This window comes from Leptonychotes weddellii, chromosome 13 (genome assembly GCF_054177405.1).
Source record: "Leptonychotes weddellii isolate Sample4059 chromosome 13, ASM5417740v2, whole genome shotgun sequence".
NCBI classification, from domain to species: domain Eukaryota; kingdom Metazoa; phylum Chordata; class Mammalia; order Carnivora; family Phocidae; genus Leptonychotes; species Leptonychotes weddellii.
In genome coordinates, this window is record NC_138381.1 from 59,226,371 (window position 1) to 59,247,842 (window position 21,472).

General features: G+C 52.8%; 1 protein-coding gene across 1 annotated transcript in view; it reads right to left on the reverse strand.

Moving 5' to 3' along the window:
• Positions 1–13,069, reverse strand: part of BCR (BCR activator of RhoGEF and GTPase) — a 118,987-nt gene extending 105,918 nt beyond the window's left edge. The window contains exon 1 of the mRNA XM_081801738.1: positions 11,306–13,069. Within this exon, the coding sequence (XP_081657864.1) occupies positions 11,306–12,617 (1,312 nt within the window). The 5' untranslated portion in view covers positions 12,618–13,069. The remainder of the gene's footprint in view (positions 1–11,305) is intronic.
• Between the last annotated feature and the right edge of the window lie 8,403 nt (positions 13,070–21,472).

The window sequence follows — 21,472 nt, forward strand, 5'->3', positions numbered from 1 at the left end:
TAAGATAATTCACAAGTCAGGCCACTGGGACTTCCAGCCAACCGGAGGATGGCCGAGCCCACCCCGGCGACCCCTTCACCTTGGAGAGGACAGGAGAGGTGCGCACCTGCATCACTGGTCCAGCCTGTGCATCCCCTGCCTCACATCACAGCCGTTCTGTGACACTAGGGAGGGTCACGAGACTAAGATCACCCTATCTATTCAAGTATGGACGAAGTCCAAACAAGTGGATGGCCTTGAGTCTTTCACCTAAAACCTTGGATGACTCAGCTTTGGGGGTCCCTGCTGCTCATCCAGGGGGGCCCCTATGAGAGAAAAATGCAGAACTCTGCAAATGCAGCATGCTGCCCAAAGCACCGGCTGCTCATCTCTCTTGAGCAGAGGCCTTGGTGAGCTGAGCCTCTGGGGGGCTTGCTGTCTGTCCAGCCATCACCCAGGCCTGGCACCGAAATGCTTAAGGAAGAAACTGAAAACATCGTGCTAAGTAAATTTAACAAGCCAGACACAAAAAGACAAGTGCTCTATGAGTCCACATATATGATGTTCCTAGAGCAGAAAGTAGAATGGTGAGTGCCAGGGGCTGGGGGGGATGGGAAGTTGTTGTTTAATGGGGACAGTTTCGGTCTGGGACGATGAAAAAGTTCTGGAGATGGATGGTGGTGATGGTTGCACAATAGTGTGAATGCTCAATGCCAATGAACTGGACACTTAATGGTTTAAATGATACACTGTATGTTCTAATATTTCGCAATAAAAGCGGGGGGGGGGCACCTTGGGGAAGAACACAGCCCTCAAGGTGTGTGGATGGAAAAGGCTGCCTCTGAACAAGCAAGTTCCTGATAGACAGACCCGTGAGGTAGAGCCTCAGGCTGGAGGCTGGATCAAGTCCTGGTGAGGCTGGCAAACTCCCAGCATCCCATTCCCCTGGGGTCCTCCCCCAAGGAAAAGGAGGCTCCACCGGTCCCTCCAGAACCTCCACACACAGGCCTCTCAGGCCTCAAGGTCTGATCGGGACCCCCATAAGCCAGCAAAGTACGCCCAGGCGGTAGCCAGGGCCCAGCCACCCATGTGGCCCAACACCCTCTGGAACATTATTCAGCTACCAAAAGGAATGAAGTGTTGATGCATGCTACAACAGGGATGAACCCTGATACCTTATTCTAAGTGAAAGAAGCCAGATACAAAAGGCCACGTTATACAATTCCATTCATGTGAACTGTCCAGAAAAGGCAAATCTAGGGACGTCTGGGTGGCTCGGTTGGTTAAGCGTCTGACTCGTGGATCAGCTCAGGTCATGATCTCAGGGACATGAGATTGAGCCCCGAGTCCGGCTCTGTACTCAGCAGGGAGTCTGCTTGAGATTCTCTCTCTCCTTCTCCCTATATGCGCTCTCTTTCCCTCTCTCTCTAAAAATAAATAAATAAAATCTTAAAAGAAAAAAAAAGGCAAATCTACAGAAAGTAGAGTGGTGGATGCCAGGGGCTGTAGGAGAGAGGGGGTCATGGTGGCTAAAGGGAGCGATTTCCTTTTGAGGTGATGAAAAATTTTTCTAAAATTAGACAGTGGTGATGCTTCCATAACTCTGTGAACATACTAAAAAAACACTAAACTGTACACTTTAAATAAGTGAATTCTGTGGTGTAAAGTCTACCTCAGCCATTTTTTAAAAAAGATTTATTTATTTGAGAGAGAGAGTATGTAAGCACGCATGAGCGTGGGGAGGGGCAGAGGGAGAGAATCCCAAGCAGACTCCATGCTGAGTGCAGAGCCCCATGCAGGGCTTGATCTCATGACCCTGAGACCATGACCTGAGCCAAAATCAGGAGTAGGATGCTTAACCAACTGAGCCACCCAGGCGCCCCTCTACCTCAGTCATTTAAAAACCACCACCACCAGGCAGGAATATAGCTCCTCATTTACAGGGTGTTAAGTGAGGGAAACCAAACAATCGCCTGCCCATCATCCCAGGCACCAGATGGGATGGAAACTGCATTTGCCCCTAAGTCTCCAATCAAAAGACTTTCTGGAACTCTCAAAAAGAGCGTGTGCCCCAGTCGTGCTGCAGGTCCAGCTGCCCCAGCCTCTCAGGGAGGGGGTGAGGTGTGGCTGGGGAACAGCAGATGGCGGTGGTCATCGTGGGCCACCCCGATTCCCCTGACGCTCTGGGGAAACATCACTCAGCTCTTCCCCACGCCCCACCACTCACAATGGGGGCTGGCTCCTCACCCCCCCACCTGCCCCTCAGGGGCGCCCCTGATATGGCGCTGCCCAGCTCTCCAGTATCCTCCCCAACTGTACACAAGGCAACGCCCTCTGGTCTGTAAAGCCTTAGGCAATCTGCAGACATGGCCCCTATATGCCAAAGCATTAGTAATTTTCAGAGCTTCCCATCTTCCTCCGTTTTTTCCTATTAAAATAAGAAAGTCTGTGGTTTTTATTTCCTCTCTTGAGGGCTTACAATCACTAAAAGTGAGAACAAAGTGGTTCCGAGCCTTCCCTCCACAAACTTGAGGGGGAGGGGGCTTTATGAGAAAAATCAAGAGGTCTCTCTCTACCTCCAGCCTCTAGCTTTGAGGCCGCCAAAAACCACAAGGCCTTGCAATCGGAAACACTGCAAGAGGACCTCATTCTATCCACCATGGGCGGCGCGATGTGGCCCAGGATGGAGGGCTCGGCAACATCGGTGTGTAGCCCCAAGTTCTCTGGGCTGATGGAACTTCACATTTGGGGCCATGAGGCAGAAAAATATATGCTGCACATTTAAGATGCAATAACTCCACTCAACCTCAGAGAACACACTGTGAGAGGTAACAGAGGGGGGCCATGGCCACGGCAGACCCCTGGGTCCCCCTGGAGCTCATACTGGGGACTTTAGCTGAGCCAAGTGGGTAAAATGGCCTACTCCTCTTGAATTATGCATTTCTCCTTTAAAATCTCTTGCTAAGTGGCATGTAATCAACCGGCATTAGATGCCTGAGGGGGCGACTCCATGAGACCAGACAGGGGGCCAGGCCCCTAGAGACCACCCACTCTGTGCACTCCAGTTCCCTCAAAGCCTCCCAAGGAGGGGTTCATGGTCTTCAGCCCGCAGAATCAACGCCTTGTGCAGGACCACACCCCAGATCTACCTTTACGGTCTGCATTCTTTCCCCAAACTAGGGTGACATATGTTGCCTCTAGGTTGCTTCTAGAATATCCACCTTGTCACTTGCAAGGATACGTGCATATATGCCCTTCCTGCTCTACTGGCATTCCAACTGACCCCAGCAGCATATGTTAAAAGGAACTTGTCAGCCCTTTAAAATGAAGTGAATCTTCAAAGGCTCTTCTTAAACCAACAGAGGCACTTGAGTGAAGGATCCCCTCGGGCTGCTCCATTCCTGGCTTGGCGGTGGCTGGAGCAGCAAGTCTTTCTCCCTCTCCTTCCAGTGTCCCCTTGAGTCTCCTGGCCAGCCAGAGCCAGTTCCTTCCTAATGCTCCCTGGGCCACGTACTGACCCTCTGTGCATGTGGCCAGCCATCCCTGTCACATCCTCCCAGCCAGGCCTTGTCCCTCTGTACCTCCTGGGACCCGCTCACAGCAGAGCATGGTCAGCATCCACCAACCCCCACCCTCAGCTCTTGACCATTGGGTGGAAGAGGCAGACAGATGAGCAGTGTCCTCCAACGTATTTGTCCTCTTGGTCCCCTTGCCACATAATTTGCTGGAGGAATCTTTAGCAAAGTGCCCCAGGAGGACATAGGGAGAGTGAGGAAATTTTCTGAGAGCTATGCAAAATAAAGGAAAGAAACAACATTCTTGGGGCGCCTGGGTGGCTCAGTCGGTTAAGCGTCTGCCTTCGGCTCAGGTCATGATCTCAGGGTCCTGGGATCGAGTCCCACATCGGGCTGCCTGCTCGGCGGGAAGCCTGCTTCTCCCTCTCTCACTTCCCCTGCTTGTGTTCCCTCTCTCGCTGTCTCTCTCTGTCAAATAAATAAATAAAATCTTAAAAAAAAAAAGAAACAACATTCTTGGGTGGCTGATACCTTCATGGACCTGTCCAAAGACTGGGACCAGATGATGCTTACCTTAGGTTTATGAGGCTGTCTCCCCAGCAGACTGAAAATGACCTGCTGGGAAGCCTGTCTCCTGACACTCAGCACCATTCCTGTCTGAAACATGTTTGCTGAACATCCCCTCCACCTACTAGGGGAGGGGGAGGAGGTCACTCTGTGCCCACACTCCTGTGATTGGCATCACTCTATGGTCTGAGGAGAGAGGCCAGCACCAGCCCCTCCACCGACTGCCTGACCCTGCGCAGGTGTGTTTGTCTCACACCCCCTCAGACCCAGTCAGCTGATGGCATATAATTAAGTTAATAATCTTGCTCCAGCCACGTCACAAGAATGTTTCGAGGGCATGTGAAACAGCCTCCACCAGAGCTGTAGTTACTACACAAGTGGGGTCTCACAATCTTCCTTCACCAGACCTCAGCAGGCACATCTTAGAACCCGCCAGTCGTGTCTCCCTTGGGCACCAGACGCCATCCCTGTCCACAGTCATTTTGCAAGGTCGCCGTAGCAAGTGCTAGAAGCCAAGACAGCTAATTAGCAGGCTCCCGTCTGAGGACTCAGGGAGCACTCTAAGGTTGAGCAGGGGAAGACCAAGGCTCAGCAAAGAAGGAAAAAATAATCTCCAGATAATTTCCAAAGGGAACAAGTTTCCTTCCTGGGGCACCTATATCACTGTGCCCCTGAAAATCCGATGTCGCTTATGTGATGGGGGGAAGCAGGATTAAAAAGAACAGGGAAGGGTCTGAGCAAACAGAGACCCCAGAAATGGCGTCTCATTCTGTCTCTGACCCACAAACATCCACAACATCCAAGACACAGACAGATCCACGTGCGCTCAGGACACCACTCCTCAAACATGGTTAAGAGCCTAGAGTGAGGCCCATCCTAGGACACTGAGGTAAGTAGGATCTTGTCTTAAGAAGGAAGGAGAAGGAAGCCAGCCAGACATAGGATTAACAGGAAATCACAGCAAACATACGGTGAAAGGAAGATATACAGTTAGGGAAGATGCCAGGACATCACAAAGGTTTTATTTTTGTGTGTTCATTTTTATTTTACTTTTTCTTTAATTTAAAAAAAAATTACTATTTTTTTTTTTTTGGTACGTGTGTGTTAGTTTTTAAAGACAAGGCCCTTGGAGATTAGCCTCTCCACAAATCCATGAAAAAAGGCAAGAGAGAATTTCCATGAAGACGATGCCTGGCACGCAGTAGATACTCAATAAACACTTTTGAGTGACTGAATGGGGAGAGGTGGTTACCTTGCTAACAGAAAGGTAGGTAAAGAAGAAAGATGGGAAGCATTGTGTTCCTAACCTAGAATTTTAAAGAAAAAAAAAAAAAATCAAACAACCGAAGAAAAGCATCCTAGCAATGACGGGGTCCAACCACTAACTTCTTCAGCAGGGAGCGAGGTGTGGTAACCCATGAAGCGGGAGGATACCGCGCTCCTGACGCCAGGCTGTGTCTTCTTGGCTCCACAAGGCTGCCGTAGCACCAAACAACGCATCACTCAAATTCTTCCTAAAACATGGCTGGTGAGGCCAGCACAAGCACCATCTTTCTCTGCCACGGCGGCCTTTCCTCTACTGCCCAATGAGGGACTCACCGAGCGTTGTGGGCTGAACTGTATCCCCCCAAATTCATATGCTGAAGCCCTAACCGCCAGTACCTCAAAATGTTGACTGTATTTGGAGATGGGGGTCTTTAAAGAGGTGATTAAGTTAAAATGGGGTCGTTAGGGTAGGCCCTAACTCAATATGCCTGTGTCCTTATTGAAGACACCGTGGACAGAGGGACACTAGGCGTGCAGGGGCACAGAGGGACGACCATGGAATGAGGCGGGGGGGGGGGGACACAAGCAGGGAGGCATCTGCAAGTCAAGTCAAGGAGAGAGGCCTCCAAGGAGACCAACCCTGCCAGCACCCTGATCTTGGACTACTTGCCTCTAGAAATACAGAGAAAATAAATTCCTGTTATTTAAGCCACCCCCAGTGTGTGTTTTGTCACAGCAGCCCTAGCAAACTAATACCCCGGGCCACTTCAAAACGTGGGTGTGAAAGCCAAGGAAATCACATGACTAACAGGTGTTTTCCTAAACATACCTATTAAGAACCAGAAATGGGAATTAAGGATGAGAATACTGCTCCCGGCAACTTCAAAACCCTACTTGAGTGAAATAAACGAGACACAAGAAGACGGCTATTACGTGCCTGCAATGACATGAGATAAGCCGACGCGCAGGGGCAGAGAGGAGATGGTGGTTGCCAGGGGCTGAGGTGGAGGGAAGATGAGTTAGTGAGTTAGTGCTGAGCGGAGGACAGAGCTTCAGTTTTGCAAGATGAAAAAGTTCCGAACATGGACGGTGGTGATGGTTGCGTAGCAACGTGAATGTACTTAATGACACTGAATTATAAACTTAACAATGGTTCAAACGACACATCTGGTTATGTATGTTGTACCGCAACAAAAAAAACACAAACCTATTATGTTACATAAGTAACATTTTAACTTAACTTATTCCATTGCTTTCAAAGCAAAAAAACAAAACAAAACAAAAAACCCAAAACAAAACCCTACATGACTGTATTGTAGTCAGGGTGAGGGACCCTAGTGGGATTCATAATTAATTAAACCCACTACCACCACCTCCTGAACCTTGATCTAAAAGGCAGCTGTGGAGGTGCCTGTGAGGCTCAGTCAGTTAAGCATTCGACTCTTGGTTTTGGCTCGGGTCATGATCTCAGGGTCATGGGATCGAGCCCTGTAGCCCTGTGTCGGGCTCCGCGCTCAGTGGGGAGTCTGCTTGAGATTCTCTCTCTCCCTCTGCCCCTCCCCCCACTCGTGCACCTGCGCTTTCTCTCCGAAATAAATAAATTGATCTTAAAAAAAAAAAAAAAGGCAGCCACAGTCGAACTCAGGCCTATTGTTTGACAACCTGAGTGCACTTGAAAATGCCCATCCATTCACTGTGAGTGAGGAAGCCCCTCGAACCACAGCAGTGAGCTGCAGCCTGGGCCTCAAGCATAGCCATGTCATCTCCCAGCTGGACCGAGCATATGGCTCACCTGGATGCTTTGTCCTAGTGAGGGCCACAGGCCTCCCAGCCGAGGAGGGGAGGGGGCTACTGAAGCCAGAAGCAACAAATGAGGTAAAAGGGAGTAACAGGGAAGGCACATTGCCCTGGACCCACACAAATCAACAGCACTCCCAGCTAGCTCCTTCCTTAGTGAAAGGTTCCAAAATATTTCATTCTGTTCCCAGAACAAGGAAACCATCCATTCTGGAGTCAGAAAACCCTTGTAAAATGTAAACTAGACTCCGTTTCCACCCTGTTGATTTAATGGTCTCAGACTCCACCTGCTTGGTTCTGTCCACCCTGCCTCTGTTCACGGAGAGGAGGCTGTACTCAGTTCAAAGGTGACCACAGAGTCTGATTTAAAGAGTTGATGATCAAGTCAATGCAAGGCCCGAGTGACCTTTTCCTGGCCCAGAATTACTCAATCTAACTGGTGGCTGGTCCATTCAATCACCCAAGGGAAAAACAAAGCACTGATCATTCTAGTGACAACTCATTGCCAGAATCCAAAGAGCAAATAAAACTGCTTAATGGAGATATGAAAACACAGGGCAGCAACTTGTATGAGAGCCCATAAAGAAACACAAGATCTGGGGTCAGGTCTCATGACTGGTATTTGGAAAGGGGCGGAGGGACACCTGGGACTGAGCATTCAGATCAGGAATTCCTCAGACCTGTGGGGCACCTGGCTGGCTCAGTCGGTGGAGCATGCGACTCTTGATTTCAGGGCTGTAAGTTTGAGTCCCATGCTGGGTGCAGAGATCAGTTAAAAAAAAAAAAAAAGAGTTCCTCAGACCTATAAGAGTAAAGGATCTTGGGCTGTCTGGTGTCTCCCCTGAAAGGGCTTACCCAAGCTCTTGGAAAGGGAAGTTCAAGGACAGGGATGGATTTAGAGACAGGTACAGCAGGTAAGATGCTTCCCAATGACTGGCACACCTTCCCAGCCTCCCAACTCCCCAACCCAAGCCCACAGCTGTGAAAAGGAGGAAGGGATCTTCCAGTACATGCTAGGTATACAGCTGAGCCAGGCTCCCTGCGAGACCTGGAAATGAACCAGGGATCCCTGCCTTCAAAACATACACAGCCTGTGCTACCATGTGGATAAACCTTGAGGAGATGATGCTAAGTGAACTAAGCCAGACACAGAGGGAGAGATCCTGTATGACTCTTTTAATATGCGGTACTAAGAGTAGTCAATCATAGAAACAGAAAGCACAGTGGTGGTTGTCAGGAGCTCAAGGAGAGGAAATGGGGAGCTGTCGTTTGGTGGAGACAGTTTCAGCTGAAGAAGAGGAAAAGAGTTCTGGAGATGGATGGTGGTGATGGGTGCACAGCAATGTGAATATGCTTAATGCCACCGAACTGGACACTTAAGAATGGCTCAAATGGGTTAAGATGGTAAATTTTGTTACATATATTTTATTGCAGTAAAAAAAAAAAAAAAAAAAAGCAGTTCAGAGTCACAGGGGGCTGACATGGGTACCCCCCAAGCCTTTGCTCCCACTGCTCTCAGGGCAGCCAGCTTCCCCTGCCCTCTGCCACTAGACATGTGCTGACAGGCGAGGCCTCTCTCTAGCGCTGCCACCTCCGGAAGCTTCCCTGGTCTCACTCCCTCTGAACACATAAATGCTGTGTGTGTTCCTGTCTTCCGTGAACATGTAAGCTTGCAGACGGCAAGGACTATACTCTCCTCCTATGTAGCCCGCAAGGTAGAAAGGGAAGGGCTCACACATAGCAGGGCTCACAGCTGATGGACCCTGAGTGTGTGGAGGGGAAGGGACCCCTGGACCAACCCAGGATTTTCAGGTGCAGTGCGGGGCAATTCAAAGAATACCCTAAGGTGGCCATATTCGGGAAGGAACAGATCTGCATTCCCACAGGGACCCGGAACCCCAGGAATCCCAGCTCTGCTCCTTCCTGGTTTCGTCCTTACCTATGGTTGGGCAGACCCACCCCGTGAAGACGGAAGAGCCTGCGAGGGAAGACACTGTCACCAGGCCTGGCACAGAGGGGTCATTTCAGCTTCTTCCCTCTAACACCAGGGCCCGCAACTCAAAAAATACGAGAGCGCACTCATCCAAAGGGCTTCTGAAGCCATGAGAGCTGGGCTTCCATGTCTGTTGCTGCTGCTGTGAAAAATTAGGGTGCTTCCACTCCCTCCCACACCGGGATTTTCCTCACTGTCTCCCTGTAGGGCGCAGCCCTGGCCAGCAGGCCCCACGGCCCTCTAAAGAACATCAGGAAACAGTCCAGAAAGAGACAGATGGCTTTGCCAGCAAAGGCTCCCTCCTTTCCCTCCAGCCACAATGCTCAGAAGAGTGCTGAGTACAGAGCTGAAGGCTCCCAGAGCTGAAAACCAGTTTTAAAACCTAACAGGAGAGAGAACCTTGAGAGCATTCAGAGAAAGATCCAGAAAATCCTAAGAGTGGGGTCCAAGTCGTAAAAATGAACCCCTCGGCCATTTCCTGAGAACCTGCCCTGGGTTACACACAGAGCCGGGGTCCCAGGCCTGCAGCAGCTGTATGAGAGGCTGGACGGAGCCGTTGATGAGAAGGGGAAGAGGAACGGAAGGGCGACCTACGGAAACACATTCGGTCCGACCGGCCCCCACTTTCTGGAAACTCAGAATTCTACCATCAGCAAGAGAATACCATTTCAGATCGCAGGTCTCCATGAAAACCTCTCATTTTCTTTATTAACAATGTTCTCCCGCATCCCGGCGCTGAGGGCCAGTTCAAGCTGGCTCACTCAGTCGACAGCTGGCCAGACAAGGCTGGTGCCCAGTGACCACAGGGCAATCCTCCAGCCCCCAGGGGAGCTGATGTGCCTGCAAAGCAGGCTTCTAAATACTGCAGCGTTCCACCCCCACAGCGAGGGACCTAAGGGATGCAGCTGGGTCAGACCACAGGTCCGAGCAGCAAGCCACAGCCACCCCCAGCTACAAATGGAAGAGCAGCAACTGGATGTACCTAAAACAAACAAGACAGAGCACTGACCACAAAAAAGGCCACTTGAAAGAGCCAAAAATAGCCTTACTTGTTTCAAGAGGATTCTGACGATGGAAACACATACAACTCCATCAGCAGAAAAAGAAAAATCAATGGAGCTGAAAACAGGATCAGCCCAACAGGGACAAGGACTCCAACAAGAGATTCCCCATAGGCTCCCAACCCCCAGCCCACTGGAGCCCCACACCCACCCATCCTCTTCTTACTCCAGTCTTACAGACTGTGCCTGGATCTCAAAGCCCATCGCCCCAGAAGTTACATACACAACCCCACAGGTTTTAATCTTAGGACCAAGGGTCAGATCATGGATTAGGAGACCAAAATGAGCACCACTGTACACTCATCCCTGGGAAGACAAGGAGGCAAGAGTGCACGGAAGGATCAGAAAAGGGAGCTGGGCTAAGATGCACACAGGAGCCTCTGGGTGAGTAATGATGGGCGATGCCTCCCATCAAAGCCAGGCAAATCAGAACAGGTGGCTCGGCTTCAGCCCTGGATAAAATCTTCACCCCCGTTCATTTTCAGTGGCCCACTGAGTCAGAACTGCCTGTCACCTCACTTCCTCTTAATTTCTATTTTCACCTGCTCTGACTTGCATTCGGGCTGCTGGTTAGCAAGCGAACCTGACACTTCTACGGCTTGGGAGCAGCTAGCACATCTTGGGTTCCCCATTAGTGTCTTGTAACTCTTCCAGGACAGAAACAGTTGGGGTGGCAGTGAATTTCCGAGACACAAATCAATGCCCCCTAAAAGTACCCAATCTAGAAGGCAGAGATGGCCCCCTCTTAATACCACCCCCACTGCCTACCTAGATGGAGTGATCACAGGGCAAGGAGATTACTGCCCAGGGCACCCTGGTCTCAACCCACAGAGCCTCACAAGAGGCACACCACTCCAGAACCAAAGGAACAGCCACCTACCATCCCCGCATACTGCCCGTCCCAACCCAATCCCAGTCCAAACACTGGGAATCTGCATTCAGCAGGAAGTGGGGGATGGCATTTGTTCAAGTGTAAGGATCAGCAGGAATCCTTCCTGTCCACGATAGCATGTGGACAGTCCAGAAAAGTATCTACCTGTTCCTCCCCTGGTCAACGACCCCTTTTCTTTTCAATGGTTTCCAGCCAGGGTGCAGGTGTGCCCCCCCAAGGTGGTGGAGGTACCCACCTGCATCTCCATGGAAGGTGCCATCTTGAGGCAGCCTGCCCGACAAGCTGTCCCCATCGCTGGGCCAGATCTGCCCCGTCTTGCGGACGCCCACGATGGTGGCCTCCGACACGATGACCTGGCCCTGCCGGTGCCGCTTCTGGCACTGGGGCGTCGGGGGGCTGCTGCTGTCAAAGGACTGCTGTGAGTTCTGCGAGGGTGAGCGGCTCTTGTCCCGAAACATGCGGTAGGTGGTGGGGCTGGGGGACACGCGGCTGGACTGGCCCGAGGAGAAGTCCTCCTCGCTCGAGGTGAGGTTCTCATTGGAGCTGCAGTCCGGGGTGTAGCCGCCTCCGCTGTCCTCAAAGCTCCGAGGCGAGTAGGACCTGCGGGGCCAGGTAAGGCGCTTCTCCTGCTCCGAGGTGCTCTGGCTGCGCAGGAGCGGGCCCTTGCCCTCCCCTTCCATCATCATGCCCCCGACGTAGATGCTCTGGTAGGGCTGGTACTCCAGGGGCGGCCAAGGGGGCCTGCTGCCGCCATTGGCGTTGATCAGGTTGTCCTTCAGGAAGCGGGGGTTCAGCTCCGCGTCCTCGTAGTCGCCGTCGAGGCCGCAGCTGCTCTCAGAGGAGCGGCCCCGGTAAGAGGGTCTGGGCGCGTCCCCCAGGCCCGGCCCGGTGCCGTGCTGGGACTTCTTACGTTCCATCTGCATCGCCTGGCTGCCCAGGGAGCTGATCCGGTCCGACACCTCTTTGTCGTTGACCTTCACCAGGCCGCGCTCGTGGTGAAACTCGACGTTCACGTAGAAGGGCTTCTCGGTGTCCACCGCCCCGGGCTGGCCGTGGCCCTTGCGGATCCTCTCAAAGTTGGACCTGAGCGCCGCCACGCTGGTGGGGGGGCCCCGGTCTTCCCGGTCCGCGGTCGCGGAAGCCCCTGGCCTGCGGGCGACCGCGGGCCTGGCCTTGCTCGGGGAGCCCTCTCCGTCGGGCCGGGCCTCGGGCTCCTCGGCGGGCGGCGGGTCGGCGCCGTCGGCGGGCGCGGGCGGCGGGTGCTGCGCGGACGCGCGGGGCTCGGCGGCGCCGTCGGGGGTTTGCGCGGCGCGTCGGAAGCCCCAGCGTTGCCGGTCGTAGCTCTTCTTCTCCTTGGCCAGCAGCGTCTGCAGGTAGATCATGCGGAAGCGCTCCTGGTTCACCTCCTGCTCCAGGCGCCGAATGGAGGCCTTGCAGCGCTCCAGTTCCTGCTCGATGTCGCCCACCGAGCGCAGCTCCATGCGCGGCGGCTCGGAGTCCGGGAACTGCGCCTTCCACGCCTCGGCGAAGCCCACTGGGTCCACCATGGCGCGGCCGGCCTCACCTGCGCCGCCCGGCTGCGCGCGGGGCCCGCCTCAGCGGCGGAGCGGCGACCTCTCCAGGCCCGGCCCGGGGCGCCCGGCGGCCCCCATGGCCTCGCGCGGCGGTGGTGGTGGCGGCCGCGATAGCGGCCGAACAATGCCCGCCCCCTCCCGGGCGGCAGGTGAGGCGTCGGGCTCGGCTCCCCCTGGGCGGCGCGGGACGCGGGGCGCGGGGGAGGGCGCGCGCGAGGGGGGTGGGCGCGCGCGAGGGCGGGGGAAGGGCGCGGGGCTGCGCGCGCCGCTATTGTGTGCGGGGCTTCTCCGCGCGGCGCGGGCGCTGCCCTCTGCTCGGCCCGGCGCCGCTAGCCCATGGCCGCCGCCCGCGCGCTCTTCTGCTCTCGCTCCCGCGCCGCGCCTCGTCCCGGCCGCCGCCGCCTCCCGGGCAATGCGCTCGGCTCGGCCCGGCCCACTCTCGCCGCACTCCCGCCCGGCCCGCAATCGGCGCCGCAGGAAGGGGAGGGCCGGGGGGCGGTGGCCGCGGCGCTGCTGACGGAGCCGGGCGGGCCTCTTAAAGGGGCCGTGCAGAGGGCTCCGGGTTGGGGGGGGAATGGGGGAGGGGGGAGGGGCCGCCGGGAGGCCGCGCCCCCACCCGGCCGCAGCCCTCTCTCAGTCTCCGCGCTTTAGGGAAACTCAGTCCCCGGCGGCGGCGAACCCGGCCCTCCGACGGCCCTGGCGAGTTCTGCACTCCTGGAACAGGAACACCTGGATCTTCACGTCTCCGCAGCCCGGCAGCCACTCTCCAGCGTCAGGGCTGAGTGCTCTAGGGGCCACCCACCGGGCCCCTCGGCACGCTCGAGCCGGGAGGGGCGGGTCATCCAGGGAGGCGGGGAGGGCCAGGCTGGGCCACCAAAGCCAGGAGCGCCTGAATGCCAACGGCCCCCAGCGCTGTGGCCTTGGAGTGGGTAATGCCACAGCTGCCGCAGGGCATTGTCGAAGAGGTAATTGGCAGGAATTTCTCCCCCAGGTCACTCAACACCCACATCGCCCTCGCTGTGGTCCTGAGCTGTATGTCTGTCTGGGGCCTCTCCTGAGCTTCAGAGGGCCAGCCTAGTTTTTCCCGGATTGAGTGACTCAGAACTTGGGTGTTTAGTCTCCCCCTAAGGGGGTGGCCAGTCTCCACCATAACCCTCAGGACTGGGTGGAAGGCAGGATAGCCCAGGGCCGGCAGTGAAACAAAATCATCTCTCCTACCCCAGGGAAGCCCAGAGATGATAGACACACAGCAGAGAGCACACTTCAGGGAGTCTGATGGGCACCAAATGAAAATACCCAAACCGGCCAGGCCAGCGGGGTGAGGGAACAGGAAACAGGATTTGTCAACCAAAGAACTGGGCCTGAGTCTGGACCACCTCTGCCTCTGTGCCTCAGTTTCCTTTGATACTGAAATGAGAACAAGGATACCTGTCTCCAAGGGCTGTTGTCCCTGCATGGATGTGAGGGGTTATCTTGCCCCCCCTCCCTGCATCCAGTGCCACCCAGAACAGATGCCCCAGCATCTAATCTAGAAGGAACAGAACCCAGGGCTATCAGCCAGGCCAGCTTGGCTCTGGTTCAGGTCTTCCCCACTCCAGGTTTTGTGACCTGGACAGTTCCCTTCCTTCTCTGAGCCTCAGCTTTACCCTTGTAATGTAAAATGTAAGCACCATGTGTAAAGCACCCAGTTGGGGCAGACATGAAACACATTGTGATAAATGGCATGTGATGCTCCTCCCTTGACTGCTTGTTAAGGTTGGTGCTCTGGGAGGTGCCCTGGGAGGGTCATGGGAAAACTCAGGCCCCAGAGTCCAGACACTTCCAGGCACAGCTCACTGCCGCCCTCTGCAGGCCTCTCCACCCTCCTGCTCTCTCTCCTCCTGAGGCCCCAGCTCCTTTATGTTGCAGACTCCCTCCAAAGGCAAGCACCCCCCCCCCCCAAAGCCTGTTTGGCAGGCGAAGAAACAGAATGAGTTGATGCCCTGACTTTGGGGCTGGACAGGTGAAGCTGGAATCTCAGCAATTCGCACATCCTCAGCGACCTTTTCTTTAAAATGGGTGTAAGGGCACCTGGGTGGCTCAGATGGTTGGGCATCTGCCTTCGGCTCGTTCATGGTCCTGGGGTCCTGGGATCGGGCCCCGCGTCGGGCTCCTGGCTTGGCGGGGAGCCTGCTTCTCCCTCTGCCCCTCCCCCTGCTCATGCTCTCTCTCTCAAATGAATAAATAAAAATAAATAAATAAAATAAAATGGGTGTAAGTCCTGACCCCACAGGGTGTGGCACATAGCGGCTTGCAATCAATATTAGCTGCCTTCCTCAGATGACCTACTCAGGTCACCCAGTGGGTTGGATCAGGCAGGCTTCCAGAATCCCATTGTCTGGTTGTCTCCAGAGAGAATTCCAAAAGCACATACTGCTTTTTTTCCCTTGCTGATGGAACCCCTCCACTTCCAGGGCAGGGAATCATGGGCTCATCTGGGACATTATCATTAATCACCTGGGAAAGAAAAGGATACTTTGGGAGGGAGGCTTCATCTGTCAGAGAGGTGTCCCTTTCTCTGGTTTCCAGTTTAGCCCCACCTCAAACATTGTATACATAAGCAAACTTATTTCAGAAACCAGAAGATAGTGGCAGTCTCCCCTGTGAGATAGCTTCTTCTGGCCCCAAGGACATTCCTCTCATCCTCGACTCCTCTCATCTTCGGTCCTTTCCTAAAAACATTCCCGCCTTGGGTCTCTGGTCTTTTCCTGCAGAGCTTTCTTATCATCCATCCCTCCCCCAGGGAAGAAGGAATGAAGAGGAATATGGGGCCCAGATACATAACACTCTTAATCCCCCATTAGCTGTCTGTCCCCAGCTAGATCTAAACTCCCAAGGATGGAGATCTGTTTGTCTTGTTCCCCACTGACTCCCCAGTGCTCAGCACATAGTAGATGCTCAGCCAGCGCTGGCTGAAAGGAGAATCTGATGTGTGTGTGGCCAGAGGAGCACACAACCCAGAGAGAAAGATGGACATGAGTCGGGGAGGAAAGGATTAGGCAGGCAGAGCCAGGCCTGTGTGTGCTGTGCAGGGATCCAGGAGGGGGCAGAGGTCTGGGGAAGGCCTGCCAGGAGAGGTGACCTCTGAGCTGTTCCTAAGGATGAGGAACAGAAAGGCAAAGACAGGGAGACATCAAAGTTCTAGGTGTGTTTCAGGCACAGTTGGGTTAGGAGACGAGACTTGTGTGGGTGGCAGGAGATGACATCAGAGGCAAGGCAGGGCATTGTAAGGAGGCCTGTAGGAAGTTTAGCTTTTATTCTAAATGCAAGGAAAAGCCTCTGGAAGGTTCTGAGCTTGCACTGTCTGATAGAACTCTCTGCCATGAAGGACATGTTCTACACCCTGCACTGAACAAACAGCAGCCCCTAGCTTCCTCCTGCGACTCCTGGGCACAACGTGGCAGCGGCAACTGAAGAACTGGAAAAATCTAGTTGGACTTAAAATTTGGTTTGGGGCGCCTGGCTGGCTCAGTCAGTGGAACATGTGACTCTTGGTCTTGGGGTTGTGAGATTGAGCCCCATGTTGGGTGTAGAGATTACTTAAAAAGAAAATCTTTTAACATTAAATAAATAAGTTTTAGTTTGCTTTAACTTTAATGAATTTAAATTCAAATAGCCACAGTATCTGCCGTAAGCAGGGGAGTGACTTGCTCAGATTTGTTTTGTGGACAAGTGGGAGGTAGGGGGTGGGAGCAGGGTAAGTGGACAGGGGTTGTGTCACTGGTCCAGATGAGGGGCGCTGGTGACCCAGAACCAGACTAGGGTGGAAGCGAGGCAATAGAGAGAGGCGGTCGGGTTCCAGGTTTGTTCTGGACTAATTGATGGATCAGATGTCGAGGGAGGAAGGACCAGCTATGATGTGGACAGTGGGTCATTGAGTGTGATGGGGAAACTGGGGCGCCCATGTGAGGAGGCTTCAGGTGCCCACAGCCAATCCACAGAGAGGAGTCAGGTGGAGAGAGAGTGGATTTGGGGTACCAAGGAGCCGTCAAGACCAGAGACAGAAATGGGAGCATTGTTAGTGAATAGCTAGTGTTTATGGCCATAGGGCTGGAGATCCTCCCTGGCTCCCCAGGGGACTGGGTGAAGAAGGGTTAAGGGCTGGGCTAGGAGGGAAGTAGAGGCAGAGAGACTGAGAGGCACTGGCCAGAGAAATGACAGGGACCCAAGAGTCCCGAGGGATGCAGACTAGGTGAGAAGGGCAGGGCTCCTGTGAATGACAGCCAAGTCCTCAGGTGGAAGGACACCGGGTCTGGCACCATGAGGCCTGCAGAGCTAAGGTGGGCCCCAGAGCCTGACCGCACAAGCTGGAAGCTGATGCTGGCCCCACAGAGCTTTCCAAGGGATTCAGCGGGTGGAGGGGACTTCACCAGGGGCTCCACAAGCCCTGAGGAGCAAGTGACACTTATTTTCTTCATCACTCTGCTTTTCTGAATTCTTCATAATGAAAAGGCCTATCTTTTGTAATGAAAAAAAATAGATACTATTTTTTGTTTTTTAAGTTTTTTACAGCTTTATTGAGGTATAATTGATGTGCAATAAACTGCACATATTTGAAGTGTGCAATTTGATGAGTTTTGACATCTGTAACACACCTGTGAAACCATCACCACAATCAAATAACAGACATTTCCATCACTCCCAATAGATGTTGTTGTTGTTGTTTTTCATCTAAGAACAAAAGTGGGACAGAGAAATAGGATTAATGGTGATGTCTCCCCTCAATCTCCTTCATTTTCTGGGATGTGGTTATGTGGCTCTGCAGCTTATTTAGAAATCAAACACACACAAAACATTTATCGTGTTAAAAAAAAAAAATCAAACACACAAACACACACACTCTCAGGCACCCTCAGCCATCCCTGAAACCAGAGAGAGACGCTGGCAAACCCTTCCCCAAGGCCGCTCTTTTCCTTTGCTGGAAGAAGAGGCTGGGACCCCATAGCCCCCTCTGCTGGACAGAATGCAGAACTTTCAATGCATTAAAACTGGTGGTGGAAACAACCCAATGTCCATCAACAAATGAATTGTTGGCGCCTGGGTGGCTCAGTTGGTTAAGCGACTGCCTTCAGCTCAGGTCATGATCCTGGAGTCCCGGGATTGAGTCCCACATCGGGCTCCCCGCTCAGTGGGGAGTCTGCTTCTCCCTCTGACCCTCTCCCCTCTCATGCTCTCTCTCTCAAATAAATAAATAAAATCTTTAAAAAAAAAACAAAAACAAATGAATTGTTACTCAGAATGTAGTACATCCATACAATGGAATATTATTTGGCCACAAAAAGGAATGCAGTACTGATACTACAACATGGATGAACCTTGAAAAACTTCTGCTAAGTGAAAGAAGCCTGTCATAAAAGACCACATATTGTATGATTCCATTTATATGAAATGTCCAGAATGGACTTATCTATAGAAATAGAAAGTAGGTTGGTGGTTGCTGGGGATAAGGGGGTGGGAGGAATGGGGAATGACTGTTAAAGGTCATTGAGTTTCTTTTTAGAAATGTCCTAGAACTAGATAGTTGTTCTAGGTTTTGCACAACTTAGTGAATATACTAAAAACTATTCCATTATACACTTGAAATGGTAAATTGTATGGTATGTAAATTATATCTTAATAAAGCCGTTCTATTAAAAAACAAAAATTGTGGAGGATAAGTTAAGCCAGCCCTTGTGTCCCCAGCCTAGGTGGAAGCAGGCCCTGGTCCTGCTCACTGAGGGGTAAGGAGGAATATTTTTCTAGCATCTCTTTGAATGCTCACATGAGCCCAGGGATTCATCCCCACTCCACAGATGAAGACATGTTTGCACGTCACCCAGCCCTTCAGCCGTGGGCAGGTTTGAGACCATCTTCCAGCTCCATAGCCTATGTTCTTTGTGTCATTCTGAAGTCCAAAGGCCCCACTAGTGTGAAACCAGGAAATTTCCATTTGTTCATTGTAAAATGGACTGGCCACCCCTTTCCTTGGTGACTTCCTGAGCAGGTCTGCCAGCTCAGGTTAGACAGGATGTGCACTGTACAAGAGCACACATCAAAGGGGGCATGGTTCCCTGCTTAGACCTGGTAGACATATTGGTGGTGACAGCAATTGTAAAAAGGTGTCTTTTCTCACAAAATCAGTTTACAACAGCAGTTTTCTAACATATGGATATCAAATGCCATGAGCAAGAAGGGCTATTTTTAAACTGAGGTGAAATTCACATAACAAAGTTAACCATTTTAAAGTGAACAGTTCAGAGAGATTTAGTATATTCACGGTGTTGTGCAACCATACAGCTTATATCTAGTTCAAAAATATTTTCATAACCGGGTGCCTGGGTGGCTCGGTTGAGTGTCTGACTCTTGATTTCAGCTCAGGTCATGATCTCAGGGTGTGGGATCAAACCCCACGTCAGGCTCCAAGCTGGGCATGGAGCCTGGTTGGGATTCTCTCTCTCCCTCTCCCTCTGCCCTTCACCAATATATATATATATATATATTTTTTAAATCACCACAAAACCCAAAAGGAAATGCCACACCCATTAAGCAATGGCTCCCCATTTCTCTCTCCTTCCAGCCCCTGACAACCACTAATTTCCTTTCTGTCTGTATAGATTTACCTATTCTGGATGTTTCATATTAATGGATTCAAATAATAGGTGGCCTTTTGTGTTTGGCTTCTTTCATCTAGCATAGGGTTTTCAAGGTTCAACCACGTTGTAGTATGTGTCAGTATTTCGTTCCTTTTTAAGACTGAATGATATTCCATTGTATGGATAGACCACATTCTGTTTACCCATTCATCTGTTGGTGGACATTTGGCTCGTATGAATAATGCTGCTCTGAACATGTGTGTACACATACTTGAGTCCTTGTTTTCAATTCTTTGGCAAATACTCTTAGGAATGGGATTTCTGGATCATATCGCGATTCTATGTTTAACTTTTTTTTTCTAGTTTTTTTTTTTTTAAAGATTTTATTTATTTGAGAGAGAGAGAGAAACAGCGTGAGAGGGAAGAGGGTCAGAAGGAGAAGCAGGCTCTCTGCTAAGCCGGGAGCCCGATGTGGGACTCCATCCCAGGACTCCGGGATCATGACCTGAGCCAAAGGCAGTTGCTTAACCAACTGAGCCACTCAGGCGCCCCTCTATGTTTAACTCTTTTAAGGAAGTGCATGGGTACCTTTTTCTAATTAACACAGAGGCACTGTGTGGGTGGGCGCAGTGGCATTGCCCATGAGAGTTGCATGGTCTTCCATCCCCCCCAACCCTTGCCAGCTGCCCAGCCTGGGGCTAGGGCCTCCATTGATGTGACTTGCTTCCCCCCTCACAGCTATCATCCTGGCAGGAGGCAGAGAAAAGGGCTGAGAGAGGGACAGTGACCCCTTAGTCACACAGCAGTAAGTGGGGGGGGTGCAGACTTGATCCCAGTCTGACCACCGTGTTCCTGACCACTGTGCCCCTGACCACTGTGCCATCAGGAGGGATTGTCAGATGGAGCATTATAAAGTCAGCAGGGGGCGCGCCTGGGTGGCTCAGTCAGTTAAGCGTCTGCCTTTGGCTCAGGTCATGATCCCAGGGTCCTAGGATCGAGCCCCGCATTGGGCTCTCTGCTTGGTGGGAAGCCTGCTTCTCCTGCTCCCTGTGCCTGCCTCTCTGCCTACTTGCGCGCTCTCTCTCTGTCAAATAAATAAGATCTTAAAAAAAAAAAAAAGTCAGCAGGGCTTTCTGCTTGAAGACCTACCTAAGACCAACGTGAATATCTGGACCTTTTCTTGTTCTTTCCTTCCCCTGGCTGTACCCTTCATCCCCACCCACTTTGGGGCCTGGAGGTCCGAAGAGGGCTCCCTTCAAGCGGGATGTGGCCATGTGACCCCCATCTGTCATCTGCCATCCATGATCTGTCCTCTGTCAGCCCCAGGAAGCTACCGGCAGGATCAGAAAACTAGGGCGATCGATACAGCTTTCTTCAGTCTGCTTGCTTGTGTTGTGCTGCACAGTGCCTGGCTGGGCACCTCCTCCAGGCCGCCAGCCCCAGAGAGGGGAGCAGGGATCTCTGTGGGACGTCCTTGGCCAAGGGTTCCAAATGAGTGTGTGGGCCTTTTCTCCCAGGGCCCCCTCAGCTGTAACCCCACCTACCTTCTGCAGCATCAATTATTGATGAGGCCCCTATAGCCGGGGAATCCCAGTGGGGGGGGGGCAGGTGGAGAGGGGAGGGTCCTGGCTGCCATTTCCAGCCTTCATAGAGAGTGAAGGGGCGGGGACAAGATGAACTTGTTCCCAAAAGCATGGCCTGTTAGACGGTCCAGGCTGTGGCTTCCAGTGGTCAGAGGCCCAGAGCACCCTCAGGCCAAGGGGGTACCACCCACCTGTGGGACACAAGAGAGCCCTGGGGCTGCTTTGCTTCCCAGAACACCCACCATGTGTCCCTGAAGACAGGGTGGGGAGAAAGCAGAGCGAAGGGCCTGTAGACAGCAGGCTGGGGGGCAGGCTCAGACAGGTGGCCGGTAGTCCTGAATGCTGGGGAGGCGTCTGTGTGTGGGGGTGGAGGCTGGAAGGATCTGGGCTGCCTGGAAAGAGGCGGAGGCGGAGGCGGTGTGACAGCCACATTTCCCGTCTGCCGATCAACTTCTCTCAGGGGAAGGCCCGACATATGGGAGGTGACATGGGGAGGCCACAGCAGATGGCAGAGGAGCCCAGGAGCTCCTGGGAGGGTGTCTCATGTTGGGGCAGCGCCTGAAGTCCTGGGCTTCTTGGGCAACAGGGGACCCAGGGCTCCCCAATCTTCAGGAGCCCCTTCTCCCTCAGAAGA